General features: G+C 40.4%; 1 protein-coding gene across 2 annotated transcripts; it reads left to right on the top strand.

Annotated features, from left to right (window-relative positions):
• The first annotated feature begins 129 nt into the window (after nt 1–129).
• On the top strand, nt 130–21217 carry LOC119725719 (tyrosine-protein kinase BAZ1B-like). 2 transcript variants are annotated; one of them, XM_038197262.1, is made up of 30 exons: nt 130–334; nt 1126–1301; nt 1920–2025; nt 2315–2360; nt 2878–2919; nt 4027–4122; nt 4953–5023; nt 5450–5615; nt 6065–7048; nt 7347–7468; nt 7864–8022; nt 8504–8633; nt 9164–9332; nt 9622–9725; nt 10239–10394; nt 10875–11032; nt 11473–11624; nt 11889–12090; nt 12292–12358; nt 12828–13033; nt 13844–14008; nt 14483–14651; nt 15170–15308; nt 16116–16393; nt 16693–16758; nt 17538–17722; nt 18451–18634; nt 19008–19085; nt 19607–19750; nt 20508–21217. In XM_038197262.1, the coding sequence occupies exons 1-30, from the start codon at nt 222–224 to the stop codon at nt 20709–20711; spliced, it is 5037 nt and encodes a 1678-aa protein (XP_038053190.1). In that variant the 5' UTR covers nt 130–221; the 3' UTR covers nt 20712–21217. The 2 variants fall into 2 exon arrangements, with proteins under 2 accessions (XP_038053190.1, XP_038053191.1); XM_038197263.1 differs by lacking the exon at nt 2878–2919 and having other exon boundaries at nt 142–334.
• Nucleotides 21218–21708: the final 491 nt, after the last annotated feature.

Genomic DNA, 21708 nt, shown 5'->3' with positions numbered 1-21708 from the left:
TGTGTTATTTTATAATCTTTTTATTAACGTAGGTTAATTTCATATGGGGACCAACAAAGTTATATATTTGAGTTTATTTATCTAATTAAAACTCAAATCATGAATATTTAGTAGAATGTTCCACTATGAAGCAAGGGGTTATTTGAGACATACCATTTTGTTCGCGCCAGATTTCAAACCCCGCACCGCAGGACTGGCGACCGCTCATAGTTTGACCAAAAATGCCTCTTTTAGGCCGAAAAGTTTACATTCCGAGGACGCAGGACAGGATAGAGAGATACTCTGAAGCCATCTTCAAAGTTTCATTCACCAACGAAGTCTGCAAAAGCAAAGAGTATCCTTTGTGTTTTCTCGAGAAAAAAAATGCCGGAGTGATCGAGTCGAAAGCAAGATGGCGGCTCCCATGTAAAAATTGACAAATCCCGAGCCCACACACAAAACATGCCGCCTCTATTTTTTTTTTCACAAATACTTAGCCTATTTTGTAAAAGCATCGAGGGCCTAAATCCCCATCAATTTGGCATTATTTTACGCACTAGTATTTAAGCATCATTTTGATAATATTCAATCGTATATATCTGGCGATTATAAAGGGGAATTTGACAGTTAAATTTCGGGGGAAAACTAATGATTGTGGAAATTATTGACTAGCATGACTAGGGGCCTATTGTCTGATTGTCCAACATGGTCCAACTACATACATGTTTTATGTAGACATTGCTGCCACTATAACAAAACTTTCTTTGTATAAACAAAGTTTTGCCAGATAGGCACTTTTTATGCGCGCAGTGACTGTTTTGGGGACTAAGTTAGCAGCTTAGAAATGTTTACAGTGACAAATCTTAGTCTTGCTCCTTGTCAACATTGTCGTTGTGCATGTTGTGACTTCATATTCACGAGATGGGAATCAGACCATCTCACAATTTCGGACTTTAGGCCTATTTCCCTAGACCCTATTAAAAAAACCACCTCCGTGGCTCCAATGCTCCAGAGCCACAATCAGAATATTATGTAATTATGAAATGTTGTAGTCAAAAAAAAAAATAATAAAAGAAGAATATTCTAAATTTTGGGGGGATAAAAATATATATATACTAGAAATTCCTTAATTCGCAATGTGCACAGTGAATATGAGAAGCGTCTAGAGTTTTATCGTCAGCCGATATGGACTTGCCAGTGCACAGGAGTGAGTGGTCTCTCCTATCAGGAAGCGTGTAGGTCAGAGGTCAGTGCACGCGAGCAGTTGGAAGATGAATTTCCCATCCGGCTCGAGAGGACTGTGCTGGAACTGGTTCACCACAGTAAGTCACAAACTCGATTTTTGGGCTGTTTTTTTTTGGGGGGGGGTAAATAAGGCCAAGTAAAAAAAACAGTTTCTCATCCCCACTTTTTTTCCATCCCACCACCTTTTAATTTTGTTTATTTATACATTTGTTATTTATTTTGCAAATATATTATCAATATATTGTCTTTTTATTTGTTTCCAACATAGTGGTAGCTATGTTGAGAGGGTAATGGCTCCTTTGGACACAATTTTGTATCCGGAAAAGAGTCAAGAAAATGAAAGGATCTACCTGCCATCTTGGAACATCCGCCATCTGGAGGGGAAAAAATAACCGCCTCCTTCTTTTTTTCAACAAGCCCAGAAGAGAAACTGTGTTTTTATTATTCTGCCAACTCTTTTTCATTAACTCAACACAAGATCAACAAAGTTTATCTAAATTATGAAATAGAATATTATGAGTAGACTGTCCTTCCTCATCTGATAAAATCTCTAAACCTTATTAACTTCTTTGGTTTAATCTCAACAATCTTAACTTAGCTTTTTTTTTAGGGAACAGTATTGTCCACTCATTTGCAAACTGTTAAATATGCTAATTAAATCACATCTTCATGAATATTCATTAATTTCTTCACAGGTGCCACCCCATTGGATACTCTCGTTAACGAGGTCAAGGCGTATCTGCAGAATCACTTTGAAGTCGGAGAAACGGTGGAGCTGAAAGTACAACTGAAAGGCAAAATGTAACTGGGAAATTGTTTGTTTTTTTCAGCCACTGTGCAAATCTCCAAATTTCAAAACTTTCCTTATAACAAGGAAAGTGAAATATTAGTAAAAGTTTCAATGTCAGATATGATTTTTTTTATAGGATCAAATACGTGAAAGCCTATGAAAGGCTGATTGTTGTGTGAAATATCATTCCTCAACCCTTGCATTCAGGCATTTATATCTGCAGAGAAAATTAAAAGAAGAAAAACTGCCAAACTACTGTGACAAACCAGTAAAGATTTTCTGTTTTATTTTTATTCTCAGAATTAGGGGGAAGGTCCTGAAGATCACCCAGTCATCATCTGATGAGGTAAGAGCCAATCACTGACATCCTTTCATTCATAAATTTCTAATTTGTAAGGTTGTAAGACAGCTCACATTTGATTGGCTAACATGGATTATTCATGCAAATTAGATAACTGAGAAACATTCTGATTGGCTTGTGGTATAACTGACAAATCACGCGAAGAGATTCTGATGAGCAACAAAATCATACCTATGTAATTTTTGGAAAATACAATTTTGAATATCTAGTTTTAAATTTTGGTGGACGTACATCTCTGTTTTCACTTTCAAGCATGAGATTTTTCAGATTTTTGTTTGAGATCAGACTTTTTGAATCTGAGAGAAAGACATCTGTATAGAAAGAAATGCACCTTGCAGACCTTTCATCCAATTTTCAGATTTTTTGAAATTGACAATCTCACCCCTGCAATTTCCCTTTTTTGGGGGGGAGGGGGGTTAAATTGATATTTTTTGTTAGAAAATTTAGTAATCTGTGTAGTTTGTCATATTGTCTTTGTTTTTTCTTTGATGTGTGTTTGTAGTGGACTGCCATAACGATTCCTGATTCTTTGGCACAGTCACAGGTACACTCATTTGCATGAAACAATCTTTCCTCACTCATGCCATGAAGCAATCTTTCCTCACTCATGTAATGACCTCCATAACAATCAACTCTTGCATCTTGACACGTTACTAACAGCAGGAATGATATTAGTCAGGATTAAAAAAAATCCCTTTCAAAATCTGGAATTCCTGAGGTTTTAGTCTGAAGGTGTTAAAACAAAATACAATAAATATGAACGTATGTTATCGACCCCAGATCCCCTGCTGACAATTTCATAGATGTTTAATTTTTTTACCTGATCTCACCCCTGTAACACTGAATGGAATAGACCCCTTGAAAAAGAGGCTGTACAGGCAAGCCTTGACTACTTCAATTAACTCTTAGTAACAGCAGTAAAAGATAATTTTTATTTGGTGTCAGCCTCACTTTCATTCCATCATGGTGCCTCAATACTACTAACAATAATAATATTGCATTTTTGTTATTAGTATTTGTTCACCCCGTGTTTGTCCGTAGCAAGATAACTGGTTTGTACAATTGAACCATGCATGTACATGGCAAGCTAAAGTACAGATGGAGTCTGTTATGATTAGGGGTGTGCATTTACAGGTCGTAAGGGAACTGAATACCAGATCAGATTTTAAAAAACAGGGGTACACGTTTAATGAAACCCAACCCAAAAATTCAAATCTTGGAAGTGTCTGTTCAGATTGCTCATAAAGGTCCGCGCAACAACACTCCAACATCAGTGCGTCAATGCAGCAATTTATGTGTGTACAATTACTGTGAGTCTTATAGCTTGATGGTAAAAAATCAAACTTTTTCGAGTGTCATAAATGTGACGTCTGTTTTATTTTTCAATGTAGCCTGGTTGGAAAATTTCCCACAAATGACATTTAAAACCTTTCTTTTTTATTATCGGAGAAGTTACTACATGTAAATTAGTTTTATAGTTGGTTACGGGAACTCGATCCCTAAATCTAGATCTGGTTCCTGACATCAGCGGTTGGGAACCTGGATACACGGCAGAGAAAACACAATCTACAATCCAGTCTAAGGCCAAAACTTCTTGGGTATTTTGAGACGTTGAAGTTCAACTGAATGTCATTATTTTTTCCTTGTGCAGATGAAAGAGGGAAGTTCACCTTCTAGCGACAAGGAGAATCACGTTGAGGATGGAAGTAGAACTCCTGGGAAACCTAGCAAGAAGATCAATAATAAGGTAATTATAATAATAATAATTGTGCTTAAATAGCGCTTTCCATCGTATCAACAATCTCAAAGCGCTTTACAATTATTCCCCCGTTCATCAGGCCATGGGACCAAGCGGGATCCGATATCAGCGCTCAATGGGTCCTCAACCCTCACAGGTACCCATTTATACTCCTGGGTGGAGAGAGGCAATTGTAATTAAGTGCCTTACCCAAGGGCACAAACAATATGTTACTGGTAGGGTTCGAACCCACGTACATTCCTACATGAGTCAAACACCGTAACCACTGGACCATAGCGTTCTACAAGTTCATAGGCAGGCTTGAAAAAAAAACAGTTTTCTGCTGGAAAGCATTTTTAAAGATAGGTAAAAAGGTAAAGGGGACGAACCTGTGTTCCCAGGAACGGAGTGCCCATCTCTCTTTCATAAGCGATTGGGCCAGACTCATATGCTGCTGTGGGGGGATCGCCACACCTCCTCCACAGCGAGTCTGTTACCTTCCCAGCATTGAATAATGCCGGTACCCATTTAACACCTGGGTTGAGAGGAGTAATTGAGGTAAAGTTCCTTACTCAAGGGCACAACACGCATGGCCACGGCGGGGCTCGAACACACAACCTCTTGATCACGAATCCTGTGCTCCACCGCTCCACCGCTAGACCACACGTGCCCCCGAAGATAGGCTCAGGGTTTATTCAGATGTTACTTCCACGTCCTTAATTCTGTTCCTTGGACATACCCTTCTCCATCCCTTGGACTTGTGAGGGAACTTTGCTTGGACTTGAGCTCATAAACCTCCTGCACACGTCTAACATAATTGCCTTTACCGTCCACTTCAGAATTTCAGGTATACTATCCGACTGAGCGATGAAGACAAAATCATCAGTTCAATACCAGGCCATGAACTTATGTAAGTTGCATTATCAGCCAGCTTTTTCTCCTTATTTTTCGTGAATAATATATTTATGAATTAATTGGCCGTTTTCATCGACCTCATTCTTGTATGGATTTTCAGGGTCATTTGTATTTAATGTACATGTAACTGCAAGAGGGAGGCAAAAACTTGAAGGTTTTTTCGAAAAGTGCGATAAGAAATTAGAAAATTTTTACCATGAGATAATTTTGTTCAAGTGGTTCTGAGAAGAACCAGTGTAGATTTTCTTTTGCAACTCAAGAAATGATAATGCCGTTATATATTTCAAACTTGCCAAATTTCCATTTTATTGTCATAATTGAAGGGGCTGCTCGTATCAACTCAAAGAATACTTGTAAATTTTGCAATATTAATCCAGCCTTTCATGGTCTCAAGATGTCTCCCTTGCCTCATTTCTCCTAGTCACACCGTTCCTCTGCCCTCCTGTGATCTCATCAAACTCTTCATCCGAGCCAATGCCATCCAGACAGGCTCCTCCATCAACTCCCCCTGGGTCGTCTCTGAAGATCTCTTCAGCAAATTCAACCTCGTCAATAAGTATGAAGATATCAGCCTCAGCCCTTACAAGGTTAGTGGATTTTATTGGGTTAATATTATTGCTAAGCACGGGTATGTGCATAGTAAAAATGTGCTGGGAACATTTTACAAGTCATCTCATTGCATGGATCCTGTTTTGGCTAAGCAGATATTTTCTGTGCTAAATATTTTGCACCTCCTTCCCGTCTCAATTCATATCTGGGACGAGTTCCGGACAGTTGCAGGATTCTAAACAACTTCCCCCGCAATCTTCCCGCAATAGTGTTATCAGTTTTGGTGAGTCAAGCAGTTGCTAATGAAAATTTCCCCGCAACATGTCCGAGACAAATGCAGAGCTACTTCAAGACAAAGTGAATGATTCTACCCGAAACTTGCAAGGAAATTGTCCCAGGCCCTTAGCAGTGCTATGAAATTACTCCCTGACGTTTATAAATCTTTTCTGTATTCTATCTATAATCTGCATATTTTTGTCGCATTTAGACCACCTATGAAACGCCCAAAGCCCAAAAACGACCGGCAGAGAACCAGATCTCCAAATCCTCCAAGAAACGGAAACTGTCGGACCAGTTTGTGGCTCTCGGCTCTCCCAAGATGAAGCAGGCAACTCTTGACATGAGTTTCAAGACCAAGTCGGGATTCAAGAGCGACTCTGAGGATCCTAACCAAATGTCAAGTCCAGAGAAGGTTCGCATGGACCACACCTACAGTTCCCCCATCGGAAAATCATCGCACAAGAACTCTCCAAAACGGTCGCCAAAAAAAGCTGCCACCTCTAGGAAGGAATCCCCTAAGGCTAGAAAATCTCTGAGCAAAACGACTTTGAAAAAGCCGAAGAAGGAAGGAGCAGCTGCAAAGAAGAAAGAGAGTTCTGGTAAGACTAAGGACAAGAAGAAAACCATCCAGAAGTCTAAGCCTGTCAAAGACGACAAGGGGAAAGTTAAGAAGGTCCGGAAAACACCAATCAAGAAGAGCTCTTCAGAAGAGGAAGTCATTGATGTTGACACAATTCAAGAAATAGTCTCCAAGATCAGTCGTAAGACACCCTCAAAGAAGAAGCTAACGGATCACTTCAAGATGCTCCAGGGCAACTCTCCATCAGAAGATGAATTCAAAGTCACTCCTAAGAAGACTCCTTCCAAACAAGCCAAGAACAATAAGACCACATCCCCCAAATCAAAGACCAAAACCCTCGCACAGATCAAGAAAGAAAAAGGGAAAAAGGCTGTCACAAAAGTTGCAAAGAAATCCCTGACAGGAACTCCAAAGAAGGCCATGCAACAAAGGAAGACTGCAAAATCTCCAGTTAAGAAAACTAAAACTGGAACAAAGGAAAAGACCACTAAGTCGCCAGTCAAGACGCCAAAGAAGGGTACTCCGAAGAAATCACCGGCTAAGAAAGCCACTCCTAAGAAGACACCACAGAAAAAGGGGAAAGTCTCGCCAGTTAAAACGCCCAAGTCTAAGGTGGGTAGAATATTTGAATTCTGTTCCTGTTGGTACTAGATTTACTCCACAGGCAGCGGTGTTTTTATCATCAGCACACATCGTCAATGGATCCTGATTACTCGGCTAGTTCGATGTTTATTCATTGTTGATTTTAAAGAATATGAGAGTTTAAGGAACCTTTCAAATGGAAAAGAGAATATGGACCTTTAACTTCCATTTATGAGACATAATTTCCATTTTCAATCAGTTTGGTTGCCAGAAAAAGGTGATAAAATCCCTGTCTGCATTTACTTTCTTTTCCATTTTTCATTTTCAGAAATCACTGAAGCAGATGACCCTCTTTGACCTTGCCGGGAAGAAGTCTAAGACTCCTGATTCTCAGGTCCGCTATAAACTAAGCACGCCTCAGAGCCCTCGGCAACCACCCATCATTACCAAGTAAGATCGCTAAGCAAAAGATATAACTTAGCAAATGTATTTAAGCAAAAAATTAGAAGGGAACCAGTTATAAACAATAGACACTGCATAGTGTGGCGGCTGGTAACTGGTTCCTGCTAAGCATTTTTCTGTGTTTAAATAATTTTTTGCTTAGAAAAGCCATGAAGTTAAGCCATGATGAGGCATGCGTCTTTCCCATGGATGAGCTGATTTCCTCACTTATCACTTCATACTTATGTCATTAAAAATATGCATTTATGCCATTAAAATGCTGTATAAATCTTGTAAAGCGTGAATTCTTTCCTTACAATTTTCTCCATTTTTCTTCAAACCTCTGACTTTGAAGCTCATTTTGGTTGTGACAGGTAACAAATGTCTAGAAACTTTCCTTGCAGATTAATCCGTGCCAAGAAGATCAAGGACACAGCATTGTACAACAAGATGATGAGCAAAGCAGTCAAGGAGCTGAACGATAAACAGATCAAGAACTTGAAACCAGAAATCAAAGACGAAGTAACTGCCAAGTATGAGGAGTACAAGATGAAACTCAAGTGGTGAGTTTAGCCAACCATACTAAATGCAACAGAAAGCAACAAAGGTTAACAGTTGTTGCATTCTGTTGAATTTAACAGCAACTCAAGTCCCCATGCTTGTTGTATCTTGTTGCATTTAGCAGGGTAAATGCTCATAGTGCCAAGACGATACAACAGAATCCACTGCTACATTTGGTTGCATTTAGCAGGGTAACTGCTTGGTGCCAAGGCTGGTATGCACTGGGTTCACTGCACAATGCAACAGAATTGACTGGTGCAATTTGTTGCAGGGTTTTTATTTCAGCCAAATTGCCCTTTGTTGCATTTGGCATGGTGCTTAGAGAACACCTTTTTGGGGTTGGGGCTTAAACGAGAACCTCAGAACTTTAAAAAGTGTTCAAATCACTTTCCATGTGTACTTAAAAACTGAGTGATGAGATACCTGAATGTCGTCCATTAAACAGAGTAGTTTGTTTTATGAGAGTCTGTGTCATGATTACAGGAAAACCATGACACCAGAGGAACGGAAGGAGTTGATGATGCAGAAACGAGAAGAGAAGAAGAAACAACGAGACGAGGAGAGACAGAAGAAGATGGAGGAGGAACGCAAGATGAGACTGGAACAGGCCAAGGTGAAAAAAATAGCCATCTTTGTACCTATCTCCCTGACAGACTAACTTACTGACTGTCACTTGTGAAGCAGATGTGTTTAACTCTAACAATCCCCATCCGACACCAACTCCAACACCAGGGTTTGTTGGAATCTGTTTGGATGAGTTCTGCACTAGTAAACTGATTATGCTTTACATGGGGTCAGGCATACCACCATAATCAGAGTCCAACAGTTTGGGTGTACAGTTTACCATATGGTGTTAGAATTTGCAGGAGTGAGGAAGGTTCCTAGTAAATCTGTCGAGGTTAAGGTTATGTCTTAACTTGGCCCAAAACTTTGACTTGATTACTTCTAGACCCCATTGATCTAATTGGTCTGAGACCAGCGTTCACATTGCTTAGCTATTCTTAAGTATACTGAGTATACAGTGTTAAAACGTCGGTGAAGGGCAAAACCTAATTTGATTAGCTATTCTTGTTTTGCACCCATTCCTTCAAGTATTCAAATTGGTACTCAATCTTTACCCTTTCCTCTGATCATGCTTTCCAGCGATTCGAAGACCAGGATCTTAAACTGAAGTCCCTTCCGACACCCAAGCCGGTACCCATGCCAGACGGTCTCCCTAACACCCTCTTCGGTGATGTCGCAATGGTGGTGGAGTTCCTCAACTGTTACTGCGGTCTGCTCATGCCCAATGACCCTTACCCGGTCACTGCTGGTAAGTTCTAAACATTGCCTCAGATTCTCTCTAAATTAATTTTTCACACAAGGTGTGGCAGTTTACGTTGAAGGAAAGAATGTAGTATCCAGACTTCTCAGCTTCTCAGCAAGCAGCCAGAGATCTAACTACCTCTTTGTTTTGGTTCCATACGCAAGAAGAAGAAGAAGTATCCAGACACCACTTCTGTGGTTGTGTGCAAAGACTATGAACACGCATTATTTACTTCACTAAGACCATTTGAATCTCTAGTATTTCACCTGTTGCTGTTTCCTGTCTACATTCACAGATTGCCTGACTAGGGCCTTAGCTGGAGGCAGGGAGGGTTTCGCCTACTTATCTCGTGTCCTCGTCATTCTGCTCAAGACTTTGCTGCAGGATAAAATCGCTGAGGTAAATTGGATATCATTTGAAAATGAAAATCAAAAGTAGTTTCATATTGACACTTCAGAGATGAAACTTTTCAGATTTTAATCTGAAATCAGATTTTTTTTTACTTTTCCAATGAAATTTCAGATTTTTTAATGATCCCACAAAAATGATTATTTAACGATTTTTTCACAAAATCTTTTTTTTTTTCATTATAATTTCCCCAAAAAGTCAATGAAAAGTAGATGAAAACGGCACGAAAAATATTGCACAAGTGTAAAACACCTAGACCAACGCTGATCAGATCTTTTTCCGGTTGGAAAAAAGGTGAAATACTAACCTATGACATGGAAAACAATTCACTGGGTCCCACGTTGATGCGCTGCACTGCACTGCACTGCGCTACGCTTTGGCAGCTCGGACCCAAGGTCCAAATTCAGATTTTTTTGCCAAGGCCAGTTTAATCTCTGACACTTGATGCAATTGGGGAAATTGAAATATACACAGCATTAATTCCTCTGTTTTGGTTGCCTTCAGGACTACAAAGAGCTGAGCATGTCCCTGTCGCAGATTCCCGTCAACATGCACACAGCCTCAGAACTTCTCCGTCTCAGTCTTCGTCACGATGACCAGGACAATGACGATCAGAGTAGCAGCAGTGGCAGCGATGACTTCATCAATGACGATGAAGTGGTAAGTGTGATGAAAACACTATTATTTCTGTGCTTAACGGATCTGCTTCGGCTGGTTTCTACCCAAAATTTAATTCGATACGTGTTACTTGCAACTGGTTTGAGCCGATTTCTGCTCAGTTTCGTGAACGGAAGCCTGGTAAATTTTATTGGTCACAGTCTTCCTCTTTCCATTTTTTTTAATTTTTAAAAAAACCACAAAGGGAAACTGACTAGGTGCATTATAATACTTTCTTCAAAGTTGAACAAAAAAAAATTGTTTGGAGCGGGTTTTGAACATGCGACCTCCGGATTTCGGGGTCGGTGGTCTACCAACTGAGTTACCAACAGGGGAACTGCCAACATAGGGCTGGATAGCTCAGTTGGTGGAGCACAGAAATGGCAATATGGAGGTCACAGGTTCAAACCTCGCTCCAGTCAATTTCTTTGTTCAACTTTGAACACATTTTTTGAAGACCTACATTTCTTTTTCCTGATTCAGCCTCAGGAAGTGGTGGAGTTACTGGAGACCAGCGAGTTCTTTGAGTTGGAGCCTCAGGAGAAGCTTGAGTTACTAGTCTTCATGTGCCATCGCATCCTGGCCTCCTACGCTGTCCAAGACTTCATGGATAACAAGCAGAAAGTCGCTGCTCGATTGTGGTTAGTTCTTGACTGTTGTAATCCTCAGACTGAAATGTTATGGCACTGCTAACACAGAGATGGGCAGATCAAATTTAATAGTGATGCTACAGTCACTGGCCAGGTTGATGAATTGTCTTGGTTACAGCACACTGTCCTCATCCCCAAGGAGGCTGTGAAGATGTTTGCAATAAGTTGTGAGATGCCCTGCTCTTTATCTACCATCCCCTCAAACAATGAGAGTACATGTTTTCACAGGCTCTTCATCTGGCATCCACAAGATGTGACTGTAGTCGGAAGAAACTAGTGGTGTTGTGAGGAGCAGTCATGATGATGATCATGATGATTGGTGCTAAAGGGTTTAATTTGAACTCAATTTATGATTTATTTCCAACGAAAGGAGTCTGACTTTTTGAGAAGCTTGAATTTTAAGCCAACATTTTTGTTTCATCTCGTTTCAGGAGAGACAAGATCCAAACACTCAAAGAGAAGAATGAGAAGATCAAAGAAGAGAAACAGAAACTGAAGGAACAACGGGAGGCGGAGAGGCTACAACGGGAGGAAGAGCTAAGATTGAAGGCAGAGGCGGCTGGCGCTACACAGAATGGGGAAGGTATAAAAGCTTTCAGGTTTCTGAGATTGTTCACATTTGCTCCGTTTTTTCCCATCTTGAGCATGTACATGCTTACCTATCAGCAATCTCTGATGAAAACCTCAATCTGCAGCTAATTTTGCTTTGAAACAAATTACACCTACATGGTCGGCAATAGACCCTCTTTCAAGCAAATCCAGCAGGACTAAATGAATTAACAGAGAATGATGTGAACAAGTTGGAGATTAGTGCCTAAAATTGGTGTATCTATTACTTATTTTGAAGGCTCAGAGGTCAAACCAGATGAAAAACCCAAAGAGAAGAAAGGACGTAAGAAGAAAGATGTGAAGGAGAACAAGGAGGAGACGGACTCAACCAATGAGACCGAAGAGAATCTTGACTTGGCATCAGTCGTCAAGAGAAGACGTCTTCTAGCAGCTAAGACTAAAGCTGAGAGAGAAGAACAAGAGAAAATTGAACGAGAAAAGTAAGACATTGTGTGCATCTCTTTACAATTGTTAATGATCATATCAATAACAAATGATAACCGAAGAAAACAAATTTAAAAATCAACATCTAGCCAGGAGACGAACCACTAACGGCTCCAGAAATTCAGAAATGACAACAACAGTCACTGGTGACGTAAAAATGTAAAAATTCTAAGATATTGCATGATCATCTTTTGCAGGAGAATTAAAGGAGAGGAAGAATACAAAAGAATGAGAGCTCAAGAAATCTTTGAGAAGAAATTTGAAGTAAGTATTCCTTGTAATCTTGTGAATATATCTTGGTTGTATGTATCTTGGTTGTATGTTTGTCTGACCACAGGTAAGGACACAAAAGCGTTCTGCTTAACCTTATACCTAAATGTTGTCATTTAATTTGCTACTTTGTTATTAATCACTCCACTCTGTACACATTAAATATCATATTATTGTACTCCTTATGTTATTTATATACGTGTTTGTACATACTGTAAAGAACGGCATCATTGAAATAAATGTTACAATGAATTGAATTCAATTATCACAGGGGGCTCCTGCCGAGTGAAAAATAGCGAACCCTCTCCACCGCATTAATAACATTTTGTTTTATTCTCAGGTTGCCAGTTTATTTTTGTTTTATTCTCAGGTTGCCAGTTTATTTTTGTTTTATTCTCAGGTTGCCAGTTTATTCTTGTTTACCAATTTAAATGCATCCTCTCCCCCCCCCCCCTTTCCCCAGGATGGCATACAGCAAGCTAAGCTAGCCCTACGCCAAGTCCCCATCGGCACCGATCGTAATCACAGTCGTTACTGGGTCTTCTCAAGCGTCACCCCCGGTCTGTTCATTGAGAAGGGCTGGGTAGAATCCACCATCACCTATAGTGCCAAGAGAGACGGCAAGGGAAACGGAGGAGGACGTGACGACAACAACGGCACAGAAAAGACGTAAGAAAAGCTAGTACTTTTGCTCTAAAACACTCCAATATTTGAACATTTTGCTTGTAAAGTCAATGGCCTATACGAGGGCAAGGGTGAAAATTGGTTCTTTTTAGTTGTTACTTTTTTTCTAGACGTAGGGTGACGTCAAGGGCGGATCCAGAACACAATTTTGGGGGGGGGGGCCAAAAAAAATTTTGGTCCCCCAAAAAAGTGGGTAAAAAAATTACGGCGTGGGGTTCGGGGCCCGCTTAAGGGCCCCGAAAATTTTTTGGATTCTAGATGTTCTGTGGTGCGATCTGAGGCAATTTCTGACCACTTTAACCAATGTTTTTTTGAGGAAAAGATGGTGGTGTACTCATTGCCTGCCTTTATTGCGATGTCACATAAAAAAAAAAAAAATTGGTTTCGTTTTGGGGGGGGCCATGGCCCCCTTTGGCCCCCCCCTGGATCCGCCCTTGGGTGACGTTCAAGGAAACAGAGTGACATATTAAACATGATGTGACATTCAGTTATAGTGTGCATTTGCTGACAGTTTGACATTTTGTAACGTGTGACATTTATGGACATGGGGACCACATTAAGTGTCATTGTGTCACAGTTTGGGAACTTGAGTGACAATTAGTGGCATATGGTGACATGGCCGTGGTCTGACCTTTAGGAGCATTATATCTTTCTAATTAGCAATGTGTCACATTTAGGGAAATCGAGTGACACTTAGTGACATAGTGTAATATGGTATGACCTTTTTTTGACATGACATAACATTTTGAGACATGACATAACAGTTAGTTACTTTTTTTCTTACTTTCGTGACAGTTTTCCCAAGGTTGGGCAGAATCTTTGGTTCCAGTACGAGAGCGCCAAGGAACTAGACACCCTGATGGAGGCCCTGGATAACCAGGGCATCAGAGAGAGCGCCCTCTATGTCGAGGTCAAGAAGCGTTACCAGGACATTTCCAAGACTATCAACCTGTCCAGGAGGTATGTGTGTTCAAATATACTTGACCTTGGAAGAATTTGTCTGCTACAGGTAGCAAAAGTAAAAAACACTCTAAGAAGCTGCTTGAATTTCAGTCAAAATTCATGTAAAGGTAAAACTCTCACCTAGATCTTTTGGAGATCTATGAAATGATAATTTAAAATTTTACTTTAACAGTAAAATAAATAAATAAATAAATTTAGTGTTGGCTAATCTCGCAGCAGAAGCTAAATCGGGAATTGGGTGAGGCGAAGGCATGTAAAGTCGCAATAGGTAGCCGCCATATAACCCATATCTTACCACAGTGCACAGCCAGAACGAAAGTGCTGATTTTTGCAGGTATGTATTAAAAGTGAAGCATTAAGAGTCTCTACTCATTCACGTCGGATCGAAATGGAATTGCTTTTCCATTACTTGAGCATTTGTACGATGTCCTGGAAGAATTTGGATAATCTCATCTCCCTCCCCGCCTACAGATCTGGTCCAGAGTTGAGGGAATCGGACGGTCCAAAGGAACTCTTACAGTCACTGAGGGAAGACTTGTTAGACATAGAGAGTCACATCCAGCAGGGCAACCTAGGAGGGGTGGTGAATGCAGGCAAGTGGGAGGAACGAGTCAAGAACGCGACAAAGCTCAAGGATCTGGTAAGAAACATGCCAAAGTAGTCAACAGATGAGGACAAAAATATAATTAAACCGACCAACCAACCAACCAACCCCAGTGAGCTCAAGACCTCTTCTATTCATAAGCAGGAGGTTGTGGGTTCGAGTCCCACCCAACCAAACTTACAACTCTAGAATGCCAATCTGAAATGGTAAAGTAAAATATAAAGTCTGTCACAAGCCAATGTGGCCCATCAGGCCGGCGTTTATCTGTGGTTTCAGTGGCTTGATTTGACTGAGAATATTTCTATTCCCCCTGGACGGGATGCTGGTCCATCGGAGGTTACTCCCCAGCTAATGTCGGTACTCACTTATATTCCTGGATGGGGAGAGGCTAGTGGGGGTAAAGTGGCTTGCCCAAGGACATAACATGTGGCCAGCAGCTGGATTCGAACCCCTGACTCTGGTGGTGAGTAATGAACCCTAACCATAAGGCCACACTCCCCAATCTGAAATAGTGGTTTTTTAAGAGGTTTTATTTGTTTGTTGTTTTTTCTCAGGGAGGATTAATTATTGAGAGCCAGGCAGGCGTCAATCCCAAGTTCCTTCAAGGCATCATGGCCCCTCCCAAACCCAAATCTAAACCCTCGGAAGATGACAACAAAGATGAGGATCGAGACGAAGACAGTGATCAGGAAGGTAGGACAAATAGAAATTATACAAAATTATGTGAAAAAGAATGTAGTATCCAGGCGCTTCTTTGGTTGTGTACAAAGTCTAAGGCGAGTTGAGTGCATTTTCAAAGTATTTTCTAACAAAATTGGAAATGTTTCTCAGTCCCAAATTCATGTCTTTTCAACATTTTTGCAATGACTGACCTTCATAAAGTAATATATAATGAAAAAAAGTGGTGTCAGGATGCAGCATTCTTTACATTTAGTGATTTTTTTCTTTAACCCTAATCGCCCTGAATCCTTCAAAATCCTCTTTGCCAAAGTGGAGGAATTCGGAGGATTGAGGTTACATGGCAAAAGTGCGTTACTGATTTCGTAGGATGCACTTGTTTTACAAGTATGATACAAATTCTAGTTTTGAATTCTAAACCATTTAAACAAATATAATAAGCCCTGGGAGACAGGTTGTTATTATTTACAAAATTAAACTTTTACAGTCTTTCAATTTTTGATTGAAGTAAAATTACTGGATTGGATTATTGTTTCAATAAAGCTGATACTTCCAGTGTGTGTGTTTCCCCTAAATTGCATTGTTCAAGCATCCTCACTCTTGAAGATATAGACCAATCCAGGAATGCTATTTTGTCTGTCTTGAAGGCCCCCTTCAATGGCGAAAGCATTGTGCTAGCTATTGTTCGGATAATCCGTCACTGGGCAGTTGCTTTGTACAATAGTATGCACAATGTTCTCGCCATTGAAGGGGGCGTCGCAAGTGTACAATGATCACAATTTATTCACGGATTCATCTATACTAATTGTTTCTGTTTTGCAGAGGATGAGCCGGGCATTCCAGAGAAGGTAGCCAAGTGGATTGAAGCGGTGGAGAGCGCCCCCACACTGTCGCGCTTACACCTGCTCCTGAGCGTCTACGAGGCGTGCGTGCGCTGGGAGAAATCCTCCGAGAATGCCAAGTGTAAGATCTGCCGTCGTAAAGGTGACGAGGATCAGCTGCTGCTGTGTGATGAATGCAACCAGCCGTTTCATCTGTTCTGTCTACGGCCAGCGCTCGTCACTGTACCTAAGGGGGATTGGAAGTGCCCTGCTTGCGCGGTCAGTACTTGACAGATATATTTTAGAATATTTCCCAAGATTACAGAATATTTCCTAAGAGATTCCCGGAGGTTTTTTCGTCCAATCCAAATTTTGAAACTCTTGTGAGCGTTGTTTAGTTGTGATGTGTTCTCTCAAAAAGGGACTCTTCTGTAAACCTGGTTAAAAACAGATTTTTAAAAATATTGTAAGCCTTGTATTAATTTTTAAATCGATTGAAACATCCGATGAAGAATTTTGAAACTTAAAGATTATGACAAATCAAAGCATGAATTGTGAGCTTTTGTACTTTGTTGCAGCCATCTACAAGGAGAAACGCACGGAATCGTAGCTACAAAGGCATGGATGACTCCGACGAATCAGAGGTGAGCCAACAAAAAGAAAATAAAGAAACTGATATTTGACATAATTCTTTTCTGAAAATCATCCATCTTGAAAATTAGAGTCCGATACTGTGATGCTGAAAGTGCATGAGGTCGTGCAGCATTCAAACAAGGATGTAGTTGAGTACAGTAGAAAAAAACTAGAGATGGGCGTAGACATCTTGGAATTGTTTAATACATCGGCTTATCTAGCTCCCAGACTTATGTTCTTGAAACTCAACGGTTCTTGAGTCTGGAGTGCTGATTGGTAACACATAGCAACCGATGAAAACTGGTGTGTAAATTAATCTGCGATGCGATAAGATGCGATTGTGAGGATGCAGCCTAGCCTACACATTCTCGGGACTTGGTCTCCGCCCTCCACTCTTCCCTATCCCGCATTAGGGTCCTCAGCTCCCATGTCGATGTACTTGGCTCATCTCCAAATGAATCTAGATGTTCTCATGGGATCACCTAATCCCGCATCGGATCACCTATATCCTAATAGAATTTCATTTTGTGTTGACGGCTCACAAATGCTTGAATAGGTCTCTCTCAAATGACGTCATTCCCTACAGACCAGCCACGTGCATCAGCATTTTGAGCGTCAACTTGCAAAACACGCATCGAACACTCTTCGTGCAACAGGCGCATGTTTGGAAAATGTCAACAATGCGTGCTTGATTGTGTAAAATACGCAGTCGCAGTTCTCCTACAGACATAACCGTCTTTGAGAGAGACCTATAGGGAGTAATAAGATTTCTCTTAATATTGCCTTCTAGAGTTCATCTGATGATGAGGATGATGATGCTGATTCTGATTCTGAAGACTCAGAATCCAATGATGTGATTGAGCATGAAGACATATGCACGGTTTGCTCGGAGGCTGGTGAGTTGGTACTGTGTGCTGAATGCCCGCTGGCCTATCACAAGGACTGCCATGAACCACCTATGCGCAACTTCCCCAGGTAAGAATAATTCAGTTTAAAATTCAGTGATCATCAAAATTCTTTCAAAATGTGTAACGTAATACACCTGTAGATTATATAAGTAAAGATTTTGGCCAAAAAAAGGTTGCAGGAACAATATAGAAACTGTTACCTGTAAATCCTGAAGAATGGTAATATGACAACCCTTTGGCGACAAATGACTTCAGACTTTAAAAAAAATAATAATAATAATAATGGGCACTTATGGACTTCGTGCACAAGTACCCAATCAATGGCCAGAAAAGGAGAGTTGGGGTGACCTAGACTGGTTCCCATCCACTGCGTATTTCAAATGATCCAAAGTTATGGGGGGGCGGGGATTAGTCTGGGAGACTATCTAAAGAGAAATTTGAATGCATTCGTGCCGACGACGCCTTACGCGCATGCAAAGATGCTGTGGCTAATATAGTTTTGGCACATTCAGGAAGTCCTGCGTACTTGGCACTGAACCAGAACAGTATGCACACGCTGTGTGTCCCGTCCACGCTGATTTCAAAAGCTGTAAAAAAAACGCCCTCTTTTGTTTGCACTTGGAGCCCATATATGGATTTTTTTCTTAGTTCATAACGCTTTACATTATTACCCCTGCTCATCGTGCCTGTGAAACATGTTTGTGACTTCTCGCATTTTTTGTCCCTTTGCTTCACATATATAAATATTTAAATCTTAAATGACCTCTTTGTCTTCTAATTTGACCTTAATTTCAGAGGTCGCTGGGTGTGTGCCTCATGTCTGAACCCCGCTCGCTCCTCACGGTCCAAGCGGGCGGAGCAGAAAGCTAAGAAGGAAGCTCTGGCAAAGAAGAAGAAGCAACGATTGACAAAGAAGAGGAAAGCACAAGAGGAGGCGAAAGCTGCTGCTAAGAAAACTAAGATTGTCTTCACTTGCAAGGTAATGAGGCAGTCACAAGTAGATAACAAGACAATCACAAGACAGTCACAAGTCAGTCACAAGTCAATCATCAGACAATCACAAGTAGATCACAGGACGATTACAAGTCAATCACAAGTCAATCACAGGTAGATTACAGGACGATTACAGGACGATCACAAGTAGATAACAAGACAATCATAGGTCAGTCACAAGTAGATCACAAGATGATCACAAGTCAACCGCAAGGTCGATCATAAGTCAGTCACAACTCCATCACAAAAACAGTCACGGCTGCATTCATTGTTACTGAATGTAAATAAAGCAAAAACACTGAATGCGAATTGATAAAGTTTACTTTTCACTAAAATGATTTCTTGAAACCTTTTCTCAGATTGCTGAAGACATCATTGGCAAGATGTTGAGATACAGGGATAGTGGTCCGTTCCGTACCATGCCGGATCCAGCAGACGTAAGAAAACATACTTCTAGTAATAACTACTGCTTATTATCAACTTTGCTAGGTAGTTTTTTTTTGGTTCTGTTAAGAACAGTCCTGCTGTAAGTTCTAAACGAACTTGTCTTTGGTCTCAACGTTTCGACTAGCCTGCACTAGCCTGCTCTAGTCATCGTCAGCAAAGTTGATAATAAGCAGGACAAGTTCTTTTCAGAACTAATATCTCCTAAGCAGTAGTTATTACCACATGGTGTTACCGCAAACCGAAACGATACCGATACCCCACCATGCAAAGCCTCAAATCTTATAAAACATACTTCATTACTGAAACTATATCTCCCAAATGTCCCATTGTTTGACAAAATGTTGTCAACAGTTTCGACCATGTGCATGCAAATATGGCGATTACAGACGTAACCGTTGCTCTGGAATTGTTTTTCAGACACAATTCAGTGTCCAGTAAATTGGCACAATTTGTGTGTTGCTTCTTGACTATCCGCTATATAACATAAAGCCATATTTTGCCCTTTATTCAGGCGCCAGACTATGAAGAGGTCATTGCCAATCCTGTAGACCTTCACATGTTGAAGGACCGATGTAGCTGCGAGGAATACGACAAACAGCAGGAATTCCTCGACGATGTCCGCTTACTCTTCACTAATGCTAAGCAATATTATGAGGTAATTTGTCACAACATTGTTTTGCTAAGCCGTTCCTGCTTAGTAGAAGATTGCTTAGGAATTTCACGTGCTAAGTATAAAGCAGTGGGGAACCATTGATGAGCCATATTAATTTACATGAACTTTTGCTGGTAAACGGTTATTGCTAAGCAAATATTTTTTGGTGGTGAGAAGATTTATGTAATAAGCAGCTTTGTGAGATTGGATTCTGACTTAGGCCGCGTTGGAAATACTTGGCTATGCTGGGAATAACACACAGGGCTATGGGAAGTGGCTGTATCCGCTTCCATAGGCGCGTGTGTCATTTCAAGCAGTAGCCGAGTAATTCGGAAACAGCCTCACATGAAAAATGCATTTTCAGCTCATCCATTGTGTGTTCACATATGAAAAATGAACAAGCGAAAAATGTCATGAGACTTGTTATTATTAATTTAATTTATGGTACTGAAACCAAGGATGCCTCAAAAGCACCCTAGGCACTGTAGCTCGCAAGCCTGAAGAAACCTGTAAAGAGAAGACAATGAGAAGAAATAACAGTTTTAGAGGTGGGAGGAAAACCCCAGAAGGATATTCTGGGAAAAACCCACGGAATCAGGCAGTGACTGAAAACCCAATCCACATATTGGCCCAGGCGGGATTCGAACCCAGGTCCAAGTGGTGGAAGGCGAGGAAAGTACTTTGCTATGCCGACCTGACTCCCCAATTTGTCCGATCCATTCATATTTAGTTCTTGGCCATTTCTGATTGTCTTCCACAGGATGATGAACACGTCATCCTCCAAGCTCAGAAACTGGAAGATTTCTACGTCAACCTCCTCAAGTGGAACCTCCCACAGGCTGTGGAGGCCTGGCAGCAAGGTCCTTCCCGATTGAGGCAAAGGAGTAGGAATCCAGTCAGTCGGGCCGATGACCGAGCAGACCACAGCTATGGCCGGAGGTCACTACGACAACTGCACCATTAATGTCCAGTTTGTAGCAAATTTTATCAAAATGAATTTTGTTTAATGATTGATCTTCGTAATATGTGTCTTTTTATGTGCGGGGAAAATATGTATTTGTATTATTAAGCGTCTAAAGTTTTGTTTTACTAGTAAGTAACTGCCAAAGTAGAACTTTTTGGTCGATTCTTAAGACTTTGTGTACTCTTACTAAATCCTCCAGTAATTTTAAAATTGGTAGCTCTTAGGATCCAAGTGAGTTTGTGAAGTGTGGTTTTGTATAATCTTTGGAATATCTGCAGGAGCATATTTTTGTAAAATAAATAAATAGTTACCTCAAACAAACAAAAACAGTACAGCAACTATTTCCAGTTTTTGTAAAATGATTAATGGACCACTAATTTATTTGTTTCCTCCCTGAAAATTCACCTTTTTAGAATAATTTCCCTTATTTGGGATGGTTTATGCATGCTGGGCAGATACATTGTGTATACTGATACTGTTGTAGCACTCAAATGTTAAGTATCAAAGCTTTTTTTTCTGTGAGATCTGTTAATTTGCCCAAATAAAAATCAAAATTGAACTTTTTAACTACAAACACCAGTGACGGTACTAGCAGGTTCATACACAATTATCAAAAATTTTTAAAAGCGTTAAAACATACGCTCAGGGGAGGGGGTTAACGACCCATATGTTGATCAGTATTTTCGGTCCAGTATTTTTTGTAATGGGCTTTCACAAAATGTCATAAAAAAAATGTGATACCTCAACTTCATGAACTTCATACACAGTTGAAAACAAATGTGACCTGTTCTGTCAAAATCAGACTTTTCTGGGCATAAGGTCGAAAATGATATTTTTACATATTGTTAACATATGTTCTTTTCCCTTTTAATAGGTGGTTTAAGTTTTGAAACCGGTCATTCCTGGGCTGAGTTATGCTATTTTGAAGTTCATTGTGTCGAAAAGTAGAATACGGAGAAAATGGCCACAAATGTCACAAAACAGTTATTTCTTTAAC

This window comes from Patiria miniata, unplaced genomic scaffold (genome assembly GCF_015706575.1).
Source record: "Patiria miniata isolate m_02_andy unplaced genomic scaffold, ASM1570657v1 HiC_scaffold_19, whole genome shotgun sequence".
Taxonomy (NCBI): domain Eukaryota; kingdom Metazoa; phylum Echinodermata; class Asteroidea; order Valvatida; family Asterinidae; genus Patiria; species Patiria miniata.
The sequence above is the reverse complement of the archived record's forward strand: the minus strand, read 5'-3'. Positions and strand labels throughout refer to the sequence as shown.